The sequence below is a fragment of the Miniopterus natalensis genome, chromosome 5, assembly GCF_054644295.1.
Source record: "Miniopterus natalensis isolate mMinNat1 chromosome 5, mMinNat1.hap1, whole genome shotgun sequence".
Classification (NCBI taxonomy): Eukaryota; Metazoa; Chordata; class Mammalia; order Chiroptera; family Miniopteridae; genus Miniopterus; species Miniopterus natalensis.
The window spans coordinates 37,144,950-37,162,486 of NC_142085.1; the positions used below are offsets into that span (position 1 = coordinate 37,144,950).

The 17,537-nt window shown below is 35.6% G+C and overlaps 1 protein-coding gene across 1 annotated transcript in view; it reads left to right on the forward strand.

Annotated features, from left to right (window-relative positions):
• Positions 1-17,537, forward strand: part of MEI4 (meiotic double-stranded break formation protein 4) — a 101,437-nt gene that overhangs the window by 54,004 nt on the left and 29,896 nt on the right. The window contains exon 3 of the mRNA XM_016207287.2: positions 7,340-7,471. Coding sequence (XP_016062773.2) covers positions 7,340-7,471 — 132 coding nt within the window. The remainder of the gene's footprint in view (positions 1-7,339; positions 7,472-17,537) is intronic.

Here is a 17,537-nt window from a genome sequence, read left to right on the forward strand (position 1 = left end):
TCTGTGATGTAATAGCTTTGGATTGATGGGCATAGCTAGGTGAAGATCCTGAAGCAAGTGTTAACAAGCAAATTATTTTGGTTGACTACAGTGTTCTCTTCTAGGAGCTAGTATTTCCTGGAGGAAGCAGCTAAGTTTTAAAATGCCTGGTCCCAGTATTTTTAATTCAGGGACAGAAAAGAAATCTTTGTACCATTACTGTTTAACTTAAGGCCAGGAAATTATGCCTGGTTCCACTATTGCTTAACTGCTTACCTGTTGGTTTCATTTTTCTGCATTGACAGCGTCAATGGGAGAGACAACAAACCAACCAAAAACAACTATATTCCTTCTCTTCCTTTTTTCTGTCTCTTGGCTCTCCAGAAACGCTGGTCCGATACCTTCTTCAGGACATTGTTTTGAGGCCACCTACTCTGAAACCATACTGGGCTCTTGAATCCCAATTCTTTCCACTATCATGTTATCAGAATATGCAGAAGCCTTGATGATCAGGTAACCATCCTTGTTCCCTGAGTACCCCGTCCTGTAGACTAGATCTGCTGTTGATTTTAAGTATTGCAAGTTATTCAATCATACTTCTCTGATCAAAACTACCTAAGAAATGATTTTCTTTCTGCCATCTTTTTCTAGCTACAGTTGGTATTAAACTTTTCCACTCATACTTCCAGCAGAGGCCTGTTTCTCTTTGTTTATGTCTGTTTATCATTAAAAGAGCACTGGACCTAATCATATATTTTATTTTAATGTGCATCAAAGTGATATATTTTTTAACAGTGACATTTGTTGAGTAGATTCAAAAGCGAGACTAGAGAATCTCCTTCCTTTGAGAGTTTTAAATATGAGAAGATTTTCCAGAAGACTTTAAATTTAAGTAATAGAAACCCACTAGCCAAAGACCACCAGAATGCACCTCTACTCAGAGTTAGGTGTATTCATCTTACCTTCAGAGGAACCTTAGGAGCATTGCAGTCAAGGGGAGTTAGGAGGAATTTTTATATAAGGTTTTGGTCTGTGTTACAGGCTCCTAAAGAGAAATTAGGGTTTGGGAACCAATTCTAGATTTAACTACTGTCAACAAGCCTGGGGCAGTTTAACAAATGACTCCCTCAGTATTCTTTGTTTAGGAGTGGGGAAGACCCAGGCAGGGCCCAAGATTCATGGGGTAAGGAAGCAGCAGTTGCACAACAGGGGGGATTGTTAGTCATTTTACAACTATTCTGTGACCTGGCTATATACACCCTGTTAGGAAATTCTTTGTGATCTTTTAAGAACATTATGTCTGATTGGCAGCTGGGTTTATTTTTGTTTTCTCCAAGCATAATCCTGTCTTCTGTCTATCTCATAAGGATTATGACCAAACCTTCTGGACTGTATCAAAATAGTGGGAGTTGACTTCTTTCTCCTCTTTAGCCCCCATGACTGCTGTTTAGGCCTGATTTGTTCCAATAGTGTTACTTTTTAACAAACTTCCACCATCCTTTAACTTTCCACTATTCTTTAACTCCCACAAGACAGGCTGCATTGCGGGGTGCACTAGTTTCAAAGTTGTCTTTTCACCCCCCAACCAAGGCATTTATACAGACAAGCCTTCATTCTGAGGGTTGTAGTGCTAATCACTGTGAAGCTGCAGAAGTTAACCAGAGGACAAACTCAAGTAAATTATAACATATTTTAGATCCATCTGTTACAAAAGGACAGTATCTTCTGCTCTGGTTTTTAAACATTGATGCTGTTCTTTAACTCTTGTTTTGTTCAGTCAAGTTAATCAATATAAATTAGAAAGAAGGCTAAAATTGAGCCATGTTTTAAAACATTTTAAAGTTTTTGAAAATTTATTATATAAATATATATATAGAACATCATCACCTTGATTCTTATGTAACTCCTACATATATAGAGTCAAGGGAAAAATGATAAAGCATTGAGCATTTGGAAGATAATTTTTTTTATTGAGGTATAATTGACATACAACATTGTTTCAGGTGTACAACATAATGGTTTGATATTTGTATATGTTGCCAAAAAATCACCTAATAGTTTTGTTAACATCAGCTACCATACATAGTTACAAAAAAAATCTTTTTCATGTGATGGGAACTTTCAATATTTAGTCTTAAGCAATATTCAAGTATGCATTACAGTATTATTAACTATACTTGGCATACTATGTATTACATCCCCATAATTTATTTCATCAGTGGAAGTTTAGACCTTTTGATTCCATTCAGTCATTTCTTGTACTTTCCACCCCCTACCCCCAATCTATTCTCTGTATCTATGAGCTTGGGGTTGTTTTTTGTTTTTCAGGTTCCACATATAAATGAGATTATACTGTATTTATCTATTTATTTTTCTCAATTGGACTCATTTCAGTTAGCATAATGCCCTCAAGTTCCATCCACATTGTTGCAAATGGCCAAATAATATTCCATTATATTTGTATACCACATCCACTTAATCATCTTTCAGTGGACATCTAGGCTACTTCCCAAATCTTGGCTATCCTAAAAAATGCTGCAAGGAACAAATAAGTGCATATATCTTTTTTAATATTTTCTTTTCCTTAGGATAAATACCTAGAAGTGGAATTACTGGGTCATGTGGTAGTTCTCTCTTTAATTTTTTGAGGAATCTCCATACTGTTTCCATAGTGGCTGCACTAGTATATAATCCTACCAATAGAGCATGAGAGTTCCCTTGTCTCCATATCCTCACTAACACTTGTTTTGTTTTGATTGGTATTTCCCTGATAATTAGTGATGCTGAGCATGTTTCTGTTGGCCACCTGTATGTCCTCTTTGGAGAAAGAGGACATACAGATGGCCTATTTTTAAATTGGACTGTTTTGGTGTTAAGTTGAATGAGTTCCTTATATATTTTGGATATTAAACCATTATCAAATATATTATGAGTAGATATCTTCTCTGTTCAGTAGGCTGTCTTATCATTTTGTTGAAGGTTTCCTTTACTTTGCAGAAGCTTTTTAGTTTGATGTAGTCCCACTTGTTTATTATTGTTTTTGTTATGGGAGGAGACATATCCAAAAATATGTCAAGAGTTTACTGTCTCAGTTTTCTTCTAGGAATTGTATGTTTTCAGATCTTACATTTAACTATGTAATCCATTTTGTGTTTATTTTTATCTATGATATAAGAAAGTGGTCCAGTACAATTTCTTGCATATATCTGTACAGGTTTCCCAACATCATTTACTAAAGAGACTGTCTTTTCCCTATGTGTATTCTTGCCTCCTCTGTCATAGATTAACTGACCATTTAAGCATGGATTTAATTCTGAACTTTCATAAGATCCAATATTATAAAGCTGTAATTCATTTTGTATTCATTGCTGGATGATACTGGTGTGAGGAAGGAGTGCGTGTGTGTGTTGTTTGCTTGTTTCTTTTTACTTTCTTAAATATTCCTGTTTACCACCATTTTATCTGCAGCTCACTTCTTATTATACATACATTACCCTTGGTATAACTGAGGTACTGAAAAAAATACATAGGCAGCATTTCTCCCACTCTGGTTAGGTTCAGAGAAGTCCCTGTGAAGCAGAAACTTGACAGAACCTATCCTCCTTGACAGTGCCCTACCTCTTTTTGAAAGATTTAGCCCTCTCTGAGGATAGAAATAGTAAAGTTCTGTGAGTGGCAAGGAGCATCCTTGAGCTTATGATTCCTGGATTTCAATTCTTATATCCAGGTTGACCTTAGCCAAGCCTGATACCGAGTCCTCTCCCGGTTGTCTTTCTGTTTACACCTCTGCTTACCTGAGTTCTCATTGTCAGCGTGGCCACTCAGGTGTTCTCTGGACTTTGCCTGTGCTGTCTTCATTTCTCTTAAATCTGTGCCATCTTGAATGAAGTTTGCCACGTGCCACAGACAAAGCAATAATTAACTTAGCATTTATAGACTCTAAAACCTGTTCACAGTTCTCTAATCTTACTCATTACTCCCCCAATTTTTTTATTCTTTTCCAAAATTATTTTTCTCTTTTTTTTCTTCATTCCTAAAATAGGTCAGAATGATGCAGGCAGACTGGTTTTTAGGGCCCAGGTATTAGGTGACATAGGGAGAGAGATCTCAAATATCCTGTGCCTCACCATGTTTTCAGTGCGGCATTCCACAGCCGCCTCTGCCACTCAGTGTCCTCATGGGCTGTGCTCACTGTCTTCCTTGTTTTGATACCGACTTGAACTGCATTGCTGAGGGACTTCAGAGATCTCGGCTCGTGCGTAAGAACTAGCTCATCAGGATCTGTAAACCAAGCCATTGAAGCCAACAGAACAAAGCTTTTTCAGTGTTATTAAATTGGGCCTCATTTTGTTATTTCTTTTATATATGGTTGCTGTCATCTGCCCTATTGGTCTGGAAAATGTACATTGCCACATAGCCTGTTTCAGGATTTTCTTTGTTTTGGTATGTGTATATTTAAAATCAGTGTACCTAGAAAAGTTTATTTTATATCTAATTTTCCTTTAGAGCATATCTCAAAAGCATCCGAGATCTTTCAAAACAGGAGCTTTATTTTGCATATCTTTTCATAAGGTAAAAAAAAAATCATGTGTCCTGTTAGAACTATAACAGTATTTGAGTTACATTTACAGGGCGGGGCAAAAGTAGTTCTACAGTTGTGAGTATGGGAAACACAGAGTTCATTCTTATTATTTAACAGTTATTGTATTATTTTCCATACGAACAACTGTAAGCCTACTTTTGCCCCACCCTGTATATCTAATTGGTTTCTTAAATTATGTTTTCTTGAGCGTTTTTTTTTTTTAATACATTTTTTAAATATGCTTTTATTGATTTTAGAGGAAGGGAGAGGGACAGAGAGAAACACTGATTGGCTGCCTCCTCCATGCCCCTCACTGGGGATCTGGGGATCTGGGGATCAAGCCTGTAACCCGGGCATGTGCCCTCACCGGGAATCAAACAGGTTACCTCTTGGTTCATGCTCAACCACTGAGCCACACCAGCCAGGCTTGAGCTTTTTAAACAGAAATATCAACAGCAATACAACTCAAAATTTACTTCCTGGTCTTTGTAAATATACCCACTTTTTTTTTCCTTACTTATTTTTAAAACTAATCACTTGTGTTTTTTACACCATTGTATTATGATGTAAGTATTCTATGTTATACATCATTGTAATGTTTGTGATACTTATGTAGTAGATGCAACTCAATTCCTATATTGTTGGATATTTAGCTGTTTAAAAAATACAATTTCAATATATATGTGTGTGTGTATGGTATTTTCATTCTCTCACATTGTTTAAATATTATGTTCTTTGTTTTAATTTGGTTATTTTGAGGTGTTGAACATTTTTTTTCAAATGTTAGATCACTATTTCTATTTTTATATTAACATATTAAGTACTCAATAATGTTTTAACACTGTAAGCATTTTTTTTACTAGTTTCATTAACTTTTTTTCTCACTTTTAGTTACTATACTTCAGATTTTTTTGTATGTGATCTTTTTTTGTATGTGATCTTCACTCATTTTCTTGTTCAAAACTTAGAAAAATCATTACCTGACCAGAATTTTGTGGGTATAATTATTTTCTGGTATTATTCCTAGAATTGAAAAAATTAACTCCATAGTCTACCTTTAATACAGTTTGATGTGGATATTTTAATTAACCAGTCATCATCCCAAGCTCTTTCTATCAAAAGTTTCCATCAGCCCGGCTGGCGTGGCTCAGCGGTTGAACATTGACCTAGGATCCAGGAGATCGAGGTTTGATTCCCGGTCAGGGCACATGCCTGGGCTGCAGGCTTGATCCCCAGTTGGGGATGTGCAGGAGGCAGCCCACCAGTGATGACTCTCTCATCATTGATGTTTCTCTCTCTCTTCCTTCCTCTCTCTGAAATCAATAAAGATATATATTTTTTAAAAAAAAGTTTTCATAACTTTGCCCTTTTTTCCCCACAGTGAGAACATTAACTTATGATGTGGGAGATACTTTTAAGGGACGTTGTAGAACTGGAATTTGGGTAGTACCTCTCCTCTATTAAAGAGCTCTTCTAGTTAACACCTTAGAAAATTAAAAGAGCCTTTCTTTTTTATTTGAAATTTAGTATTTCCTAGATATTTCTTGGTGTTGGCTTCAGTGTATTGATTTTGTTTGAAACCTGAAGCAGTCCTTCTGTTTCCTATATCTGATCTTTTGTTGGTTCTAGGATGATTTCTTTACTTTGAGCTTTGATGATTTATTATGATTCATTTATTCTATCTTCAAGAATTTGTGATTTTCACATCTAACTTTTATGTTTGCCTGCTTTTCTTATTTTCTTTACTTCATTTATTTCTTCCATCAACTACTTAAGTTTGCTTTTATTATGAACTTTCTGAGATCCTAAACCTTATTTATTTTGTCCCATGTTTTTATCTTTCTTTGCTACACACTCTGTAGTTTTACTAACACAGCCAACAAATGTATCAGGATGTGCTTGCTTTTGATGCAGATTAAAATGAAATATAAAAGTAGGTCCAAATAAACTTTAAAATAAATAGACATAGAAAAGGGAAACAGGTCTCTTCAGAATACCAAATAAAAGGAGACTCCAGGGATCATTTTCCTTCTAAGTCCAACCTTTGGAGATCACTTTACTACTGTTCAGTAAGTAATAAACTACCTTCTGTTTTAGTCATTAAGAAAGCCTTATTATCTTTTGTTCTTGAAGAACAAAATTATAGATTAATAATATGTTCTCTAAATATTTTGAATATAATATGCCAAAGTCTTACGGCTTTTATTCTTGGTATTGAGGAATTATGTGTCAGTCTAATTGTTCTTTTCTGTTAGTATATATTATGCTTCACTTACCTGTGAATTCTCTCTGTTCTTATGCCTAGAAAACTTTCTTCCTCTATATTTTCCTATATTGTTTCTTCTCCAGATGTCTCTATTAAAAAAAAAAAAACCCTATATAAACACATATTATACCTTCTTATTATATATACACCTATATATTATCTATATATACATCTACATCTAGTAGCTACGGCTTAAGAGCCTTGTTCTGTCATCTCCATTCTGTATGTGGTCTGTCGTCTAAATGGTAACATCACCTTTTGATACTTCAGGTAAAATTTTCATTTTAGTGCTCATACAATTCAAAATATTAATTGCTATATAAAATTTTATTACTTATGTTATTATAATTTATCTATTTCATAATTTTGCTTGAGATACACCTAGAATTATGTTGACACATTTTGTTCACCCCACAGCATGGAGCTCAGTAGTGAAGTCTTAGAAAGTACCCACTAATTCTATTTTGATCTGACTTGATAAAAAGTAGAAATCTACTTGTTTTTATCTTCAGTTTCAGGTACAGCATTGTGTCTCTCAGAGCCTGGTAACCCTGGGAAGTTGCAGATTGTTGAGAAAATCTATAATATCTCTGCTTCTATCAGAAGTAAATAGCTTCATTGATGATCTGGATAACGTCAGTCAGGTACTTACAACTTGAAACCGTAACTCTCCTTTATTGTTTATACAGTTATAGCTTTTCTTTCCCTGTCCCCTCACTTCTCTTCTTGCCAGGCTGATATTTTAGTCACTACCTTATTTCTAATGTATGTGAATACTATTACTGCCTACTAAAATTATAGAAAGATATTTTCAGAAAATAGTTTTCAAAATAATAATACCCCATCATCTGTATTTGTATATATGTACAAAGGTGCCACTGGTGACAGCAAAGGAATGCTTAAATGAATGGCCTTCAATCTCCAAGCAGGCAGCATGTTCCTAAGTCAAAGCAGCGAGAGAGAGAAGTGACAGTAGAGGGTGCTCAGTGGAGAACAGCATCTGACCAGTGCTCTTTTTCCTAATTGCTTGTGAGAATCATCTGGCTCACGTTTAAATATCTTGTTGCCAAGCCATATAACCATTCAGATTGAATGGAGGTCTCTGTGGTTAAAGCTCTCCAAGTGATTCTGATGTGTACCAAGTTTGAAAACCAGTGCTCTAAGCTCTTTTATATTGCCAAGTCTTGTATCACTGCTGACAACTATGTCTAAGGAGCAGCACTCATTCCCATATTTTAATGTCGACACTGGTACGTTATATATTCATTTCATTAGCTCACTTAATATTACTGCTGTTTCTATGGTAGAATTAAGTACAATTAAAGGAAACCAGACAGAGGCAAGTAGAAATATTGTGGTAAAGAGGAAAAAATTAATAATACAAAAATATATGTATATAATTTCAAATAGCTTTTAACTAAGTTCTTATATCTGCGTTCTACATTTAATGACATACTCCAAAAATATTATATAATCTAATTGAATTCAGTGACTGACATGGTAAATCATCTACTCAGCAGCTTTTTTTCAAGTGACTACTAAATGGTAAAGTCTCTTAAAACTCTGTTAGATAATTTTTTTTAAAGTAATTGCCACTGATCTCAATGACCTAAAAGTCAATTCGAGGAAGAAATAAAGCACATTCACTAACTGGAAAAAAAGTGAAGTGTCAATGTGCCTGGTGCTGTGTGGAGGAGCCCCAAGATCAAGGAAGTGATCAAGGTAGGTTGCTGTCCCTGCAAAGACTTCATGGGAAAGGAACTTGAAAAATGGCTCTGAGTTGAAAAACAGGATAACAGAATATAGAGACACTGGGTGGTTCTGTAAAAATGTGTGCCCAGGATTCTGAGGAAATAGGTGAGGTCATGGCACTGAAAAACAGGAAGTAATGTGGGAAATTAGTTTGATCAAGTGAGATTATTTGTGTGGAGAATAACAAAGTACAGAAAAGAAATTTTTACTTATATACTCATTTAATTTTCATAAAACTCCATGAAGTAGTTATATTTTTTACCTAGTTTATAAAGAAATCAAACCTTAGAGCAGTTAAGTAACTTGACCAAGATCTCAGAATGAACATATGCTAAAGATATAGCTCAACCCCTGACCTTCTGATTGTTATGCTGCTAAAAATAACAAGAACACAAGAACAGTAACTACTTTTCTGCTGGTAGTATGTGTTAATAAGCTTTACCTGAATTGTCCGCATCAATTCTTCTGATAACGCTTCAAGATGTTAGTCTTGTTGTTTAAAGACAAGAGAACTATTAGTTGGCATTCGTAATAGTAGACAATAGAATTCACTCCAACCAATTTATGCCTAAAAGGATCCATGAATAACTGTGACTCCAGGCCTTATTCAGGAATGATTCCCATAACCATGCATCAGAATTTAGCTACCAAAGGAATTGTTGTCTTTGTCACCATGATCAGGAAGCTGCTGCTACAGTCAGAGGGTCCAGAAAACAGTCCAGCCACAGTGTACAACTGCCAAATGTATGCCCTATACCTGTCTCACTCTGTGATTCAGTTTCAACTACAAAGTTTTCATGAGTGCATCTGTTTCTGAACCAACAGCATATTCAGAACCTTAGCAGCAAGGAAGTATAGAAAATGCAGTTTTATGGTTTTTCAGCTTTTCACTCTAGTCCAAGGTGTCCATCACATATAAGGCTCAGAGATTCAGTAACATGCTGGTAAGAAATGGCGTTAGAGTAGGGCAAAGTACGTGAATACAGGGAGGCCATTAATTTGGGACTCTCAGTGCAATAAATCTTCCACAAGCAGCAATAGAGATAATCATTGGATATAAGAGGTGTTATCCAAAGGACTCAAGGAAAGATTTAAGGTGAAGGAGAAAGGAGAAACATTAATATTGTAAAACTAAGAGATAGGGAAAATGTTATCACTGAGAAGAATGCTCCGAAGGAATGCTTGTTTGCAAACCAAATAAGTTGAGGTTGGGTATACTGAAATTGAGGAAACACTGAAGTAATCCAAATGTAGACAGATGGAAATATGAAATTAAAACTTGAGAGAAAGAAGAAATTTGAGAAATATCACTATATGGCAATCATAAAATGATAGAAAGAGAACAGGGACTCAGCCAGATGTACAAACAAGGATAGAAGACAGGTTTTACTTTAATATAGATATGTTAGATAGCTATGATAAATGTCAGGTTAAAATGGTTTAAATTTTTTCAGATATAAATAATATATATAATGTGGATTTTACAGAAAATATAAGTATTAAAATCATACTTCATATTTTGTTTTCTTTATATCTCTGAGTTTTTGCTCCCCAAAAGTACTTGTATCACACAGTATATAGTTTTGTACTCTGCTCTCTCACTAAGAAAATGGGATTTTTTTAGTGACTCAGTATTTTATGATATTCATGTTCCTTGATTTCTTTAGTCTATTGTTGGACATATAGGTTATTGCTGTTTTCATTTTGACCTCTGATATAAAACATAACAGTTTTCTGAAACCAATACATTGAGATATATTTCAGAAATTGACTTTATTGAATGTAATAGCATTCAACTTTATGATTTCTATCCCAAATTTGCATATTAAGATGACTTTTGAGAAAGTATATAAAAATATCTAATTATAATTAAAAAATAAAATTTCTCAGAACTTCTGAAAAAGAATTTAAAAAGTCATGATAATTCACTGTTAATAGAGTATCTTCTCCAATGTAGACAGCTAAAAATCTGGACAGGACAGAACTGTGATTCTAGAGCTAGGCAAACATGATGTGAGAGCCCTGTGACTGCCCTGGCTTCAGGTTGGAGGCCCTTCCTGCCCAGCGAATCCCAGCAGCTTCCCTGAACCGAAGGGGCCGGACAGGAGATCAGGAGCAGCGCTGTCAGTAGAATTTCCGCGTGAAGAGCAGTAACTCAAGAAATCTATGCAGAGGTTTTCTGGATGGTTTGTTGACTGCTAAACTGCATATGTGCAGAAGGACACTTCAAGGCCAAGAGAAGAAGAACTACTCAGGCAAGAACTACCATAAAAAAAGCTGTGAGCTGAACAACGGCTGGAGCTCACACAGCGCTTGGGGCAATGTTAATTCTACCCAGTCATATTGGCAAGACCTTATTTAACAATCTGGGCGTTCAGTAGAGACCCTAAAAGGTTATACCTTAGCAGGATGGTGAGTTACTGTCCTAGGAGAAAGGCTATGCTGGATGGATTCTAACAAAGCTGATAAATAAGCCCTGAGTGCATCCTGCTGATTCACAGCTAGATTAACTGCCTGCTGAAACAATACAGTACAGAACCTCAACAACATGATGTCTTTAATGTCCAGGAGCCATTCAGAAAGGACAACATGTGAGGAAGCAAGAATGTATAACTCAGAAGCATGGGGGGAAAAAATCAATAAATGAAAATGGAACCAGAAATGACAGAAATGATGGAATTAGCATGCAAGTACCAAGATAGCTGCTATAAATGTTAAAAGAAAACATGAATAATAAGGGGAAAATAGGAAACTTCACTATATAAATAATATATATTAAAGCTATTAGCTCAGCGGTTGAGCATCGACCTAGGATACAGGAGATCGCAGTTTGATTCCTAGTCAGGGCCATGCCCGGGTTGCTAGCAAGATCTTCATTCAGGGGTGTGCAGGAGGCAGCCGATCAATGACTCATCAATGATGTTTGAGCTCTCTCTCTCCCTGTCTCTGAAACCAATAAAGATATAAATAAAAATAGAAAATGTTAAACTATTAAAAACTATTCTAAACATTTCTTACTCCTCCGAGACTTTTACATATATTTTTGTTGTTGAAAATAGGTAACTTTTAACCAGATTTTTGAGAAAGTGGGTCTGTGTCCTCTTATCTCATCCTCCCTTTCTATAGCTGTGTTTATTTGAATGCTGTTTTCTTGGGTGTTGAAAAACTGTTTATATAATGCTCAGGATAAAACTTTCCTAATATCTTGACAAGTATGTATTTTGTATTCCCCTGCTTGGAGTCTCTTCCTTATCTATTGATTTAAATTAAGAGTTTGTAGCTATCATTCTTTTTGGAGTGACAGAATTTTCTTCTCATGATTATTGTATATTTACCATCTTGTGACAGAATCACCTTGGATTTCTATTTATTTTGAGAGTAACTGAAAAAGTGGCTCCTGTAGAATTCCATAGAGTGCTGACATATTGATTTTCTAAAGGCCTGCCTTCTTTGGCTGTTCAAAACTGAGACAAAATCAAGACATTGATTTTAATTTCTCAATCATTATGCCACTGGGGCATTGTGTTGGAAAATTTTGTGAGTAACTCCTTTAAGGGGCTTTCTTCCTATTTTTAGGTAGAACTCAAGCAGCTTCCATATCTAGGAAAATCCAGTCAGTAAACAAATAGTTACAGAGCATCTATGGGGTGAATATCTTTATAAAAAGCAGAAGACTTGTTTTTAGTAAATTCTATTTTGTCTGTAATAATTTTATTAATAAGTTTACAGGTTTCTCTAGGTATCTAGATGGTATGTGATTTTCACAGAATCAGCCTTATGATCAGGCATCCTACCTCCAGTCCTAGCTCCCATCTGGGCCCCAATAACCAACCAGTTGCCTTGGCCTGAGGATAAGTAGGAAGGTGGCAAAGATAGCACTTTAGGAAGATGCTAAATCAATAGAAAGTTTCCATGGTGTGTCAAGTAAAATCAGATAGGAAAACGACCAGAACAAGGAGCAAAGCAGATAATACAGCAGTTCACTGGGGGTAGAGGCTTAGCCCTGGAAAAATAGCTGCCAACACTGAGCAAACACAAGTGGATTGAACCCTATGGATCAGATATATCTTATTCAGTGTCAGCTTTACAAATAATTTCCAAGAGGTAGGCAATCAAAGGGCACAGAGGAAGTAGAAAGAGATGTGAGATATCCTGTGTGGTTCCCAAGGTCCTTGTTTTAAGAGATGTATCTCTGTCCTCAAAAATACATGAAGTTCCCAAGTGAGATTTTTGTGGTGTTTCTCACACAGAAGGAACTTGAAGTTGTTGCATATCTCCATTTTATAACCCAGATAATTTTTTGTTATTGTTCAAAATATTACAGATGTCCCTTTTTCTCCCCATTGACCCATTCAACCTGGCCCCATCCAGATAATTTTCCATCTTATACGGCCATCTTCATGGAGAAATGTCTCATAGATTGAGTCTACTTAGTATAAGTAATTCTTTAGCTAGGAACTTTCTACTAAGGACGTTCAATAGATAAAATTTCCTCCTAATAGCAACTAGCAGGAGGTCCACTTGAGGAAGAGATAGACCTAGTCAGCAGCCTCTTTTTCTTCTGGAGTGTACCCCCAGTAAGTACCACCAGCTTCATCTTCTCCCTTCCAACTTGCTGTAAAGTTCCTGAGGCCTCAGTGTGCTAGGAGAATGTTTATGGAATCAAGTCAGCTGAGAAAGAAAAATCCTTTAAGAAGGTATATTTCAGTTGTTGATATGGTAAATAGGTTTATGCTATCTCCCTCAAAAACTATATATAACTTATAACATAAAAGATTAATACCAAGACCATACAATGACCTACACACCTATAAGAAAAAGAGAAAAACAACCCAATAAAAAAATAGCTACTGATGTGAAAAAGCAGTTTAATAGAGGAGGAACCATGAAAGGAAAATTAACATGAACAATGCTCAACCTCAGCAGTACCGGGGGAATGCAAAATTACAAAACAATAAGCTATTTCATGATTTACTGGTTATACTGACGTAAATTTAAGCTGAGAACAGTATCAGGTGTTTCTGATTATGTGGGGAAATGGAGTTCATCACCAGGTAAAGTTAACGATGTTTGTGCTCTAAGATACAGCTGGTCTAGCTCTAAGATACAGCTAGACACTAGATACAGTGTCTATTTTTAAAAGATGGCTGGGTGTGGTATATAAAAAATGAATATTCTATAGCAGTTAATGTATTAACAGTGATACATTTTGAAAGCATAATGTTGAGTTATAGGGAAGAAGGAAGTATCCAGGGAGGAAAGATACTCAAATATACCAGTTGTGAAAATTATATATGCAAAACTGTTCAAACACACACACACGAGACACTCTTCCAGTGTACCCATACATTTAAAAATTCTTTTAAAAATTCTTTTAAAGAATCTGAAGTAAATATGAGAAAATATTAATGAGTGTTGAAAATATACTGGGTGGGGCAAAATTAGGTTTATGGTTGTAAGTATGCAAAAGTTTATTCTTGTATTATTGTTTATTAATTGCCATATGAACTATAAACTTAGTTTTGTCCCACCTTGTATATTGTGTGTACTCAAGAGCTATGCTTCTTGGCATTATGAAACATTTTTACGCTGAAAAAGTATTTCAGAATTAAAAATATAAAATAGGTTCTAAAAGAAAAAGTCTTGGGTATCAGAACTATATTAATTTAAAATGAAATCTCAGTTTTTAATGGATATTTTACAGAAGTGTTTTTCTCTTTTTTAGACTTCATACCTCTATCTAATCAGCATGTTTTGAGGTACAGTTGCCAAGCTATTAAAAATGAATAATGCTTTTGGAATATTGATAAGGATGGGGTGAAATCTGAATTTAGAATATTATGCACATACTTATATTAAATACTTCAGAAACCTAATATTTACAAAGTAGATGAAATCTCTACATGGAAATAGATTTTTAAAATAGGAAGAAAAGCATATTAGCAGAAGAAAACTAAAATACTCTGCTGCTCACATCAGGAAGCAGTTTTACTTTTGAGATATCTGTTTAACTTATTACATAAAATAAAAGCTAAGCAACTCATTTATAAAAATAGAACATGCAAATTAAAGATTCTGAATCTGGAATGAGTTTGTGTATACTTTCTTTAAAGTAAACTAATTTTCTAAATTAGGGCAAAATGTAGCAATAAAATAAGCATTTTTTAATAAGATGAGAAAAATAATCATAGCCCTGAGCAAGAAGCAGCTGACCTATTTCAGCTGAGAGAGGAACCACATTTCTTTCTGAAAATATGGGTATTTTGATCATATATGATATCTGGGAGCCTGGCTCAGTTAGCAGTCAATCCATCAGGGAGAGCAGAGTTCACTTCAAACTGTGCTCAAGTGCACAACATCGAGATTAGTGGTCCTCAGCATGGGATTTTCCTTTTTTATCTTTGTTTAACAAAACTTAGGAGAAATTCCTGATAATAAGCTCTATTTTAGGCTAGTGAAGCTTCTCCTTTACCAGTGGTTTTGATGCAAATAATGAAATCAAGTAAGGATTAAACAAGGCTTAAAATTAATTCCCCAATATACATGATTGGTCTAAACATTTCTACATTGCTGAATGCCTTTTTGAAGCTGCTGCTTATTAAGAAAATCTGTGAGCTCAACTGGCAATAAAGGTGAAAGGTAGCTAAGACATTTGCCACATATAGGCCAGATCTTTTTCTTTTTCTTAATTCTCACTGGACGATATGATTTTAGAGAGAGAGGAAAGGGGGAGAGAGAGAGAGAAACATTGATCAGTTGCCACCCCTGCACACCCTACTGGGGATAGATCCAATCCACAACCAAAATATGTGCCCTGACCAGAAATAGAACCCACAGCCTTTATGGGACGATTCTACAACCAACTGAACCACCTGGCCAGGGCTAGGCTAGATCTTTTTAAGAGAAGCATCGAAAGATAAGCTAGATCATTGTGCCTAAGAGCATGAACTTTGGAATCAGATGCCTGGTTAAAATGCCATGGGGCCTCTGAAGTAGTCTCTCTTGTCAGCAAATCAAACCTGAAGGCTCCACACAATGAATTACAAATTTCCAGGCAGGTATAGAACAGAGGAACATGTTAAATTAACCATGAGGATACACTTGGTAAAATGGATGCATGGAACAGTGTGACAGATCTCAGAGGTGGGTGGGACCTGAAGAGATTAACCAATGATTTTATATACATATATGTATAGCCCAAGGACAAGAAAATAGTGTGGTGAAGGCCTGGGGTGGGGCAGAGCCTGGGTGGAGGGGGAACAAGGAGGGGAGGAATGGGGAACCTCTGTAATACTGTCCACAATAAAAAGATAAATTTTAAAAAGTTTAGACTGTACAAGAAAAACAGCTCATTTTCTTCAACAAATAGATTGCATTATAATGAGAAGAGTGGAAAGAAAGAAAGGAAGGAGCCTATATTTTATGAGACTCACAAGACATTAAGCTGTTAGTATATATCAGGGATTAAGGAACTGTGGTCTTTGGGCCAAATCTGGCCTGCCACCTGCTTTTGTAAATCAAGTTTTATTGGAACACAGCTATGCCTATTCATTTATGCCTTCTCTATGACTGTTTTTGCACTAAAATAACAGAGTTGAGTAGTTCCAACAGAGACCATATGCCCTGTAAAGCATCAAATATTTACTATTGGCTCTTTATAAAAAAAGATTTGCCAATTCCTGCTATATATGAATCGTCTTGGTAACCTGATTTGAACAAACTAGAAAATACAATAAATTATGAGACAGTTGGGGAAAGGTGAACACAGTATAAGATGATACTAAGGAATTAATTTTTGGGGCGTGATGTTATTCTAGTAATGTTTTTAGAAGGTCCTTAGTATTTAGAAATAAATATATATTTAAGGGTTAAGTAAAAATAATTATTTTAAACCTCAACCTTTCTCCTCTTAAAATACAGCAGTAGTACTATCACAGTTTTTGTGGGTCTCATTAAATAATCTTTATTTGCATTTAGCAAAATTGACAGTGTAAGAGCCCAATGCCTGTTAGCTGCTGCTATTATTACTGTTCAACAAGCTATAAAGCTTAAAATACAAAACTCCACTTAGATTAATATGCATTTATAAAAATAATATTAGAACCATCTTCAAGAACAGTTTTATGCTTGACAACTGATGGTCTCTAAACCATATTCTGTAGAAGACAGGTATGCGTAACCACAAAGATGTTTGTTTTACTCAAGGAACTTAAGTGTATAATGTACATCCTCCCCTCAGCATAAATCTTGGACAAGTATTTAAGAAACACTTGAAGATGTACCAAAATCAGTCTGGTGGTGATGTCTGAATTTCCTTGTGTGGCTGTGGCTATGGCACAGAGCATCTGAAGATGGTTGAAAGATTTGTCGTAGGAGGCCATAAAATAATTAGGCTTGCTTTATGACTTTGCTTTTGCATATAAAACTTTAAGTTCTTAACATTCAAAGCCCAAAATGTGACTGAGGATACTGGATAGGACAGAATAAGCCACTATAGTCTCTCCCCCACTGATCAAACTAAAAAATTTGGGGAAAAAACAAAACAACTTCGTAAGCACTCTGAAGTTAAAAAAAAACAAAAACAGCATATGAATTATTGAGGACAAAATTTGAACAAAAACATCATATGGAATATGTTTTCCATTTTTTCCCTCTTATCTCTGGGATTTGATCTAAGATCAGCCCCACTCAAGGAACCATACAGTCAGTGCTTGAGGGCAGCAAAAGCTTAGACAAAAGTGTCTCTTTCTGGCAAGTGGACTGGGAATGGGCATTTCTGACCTGGAGAGTACGCCAGGAATCCTTGAGATGTTTGGTTTTATTTTCTCTCCAGTCCCTTCACAGCAGTGGTCAAGGTCATGTAACTATGCACCAACATCATGAATGGTGAAAACTCTGAGAGAAACCTACTCTTCCTGGCAAGAAGTGAGAAAAGAGAGCAGGAGAGGAATGGGGGTG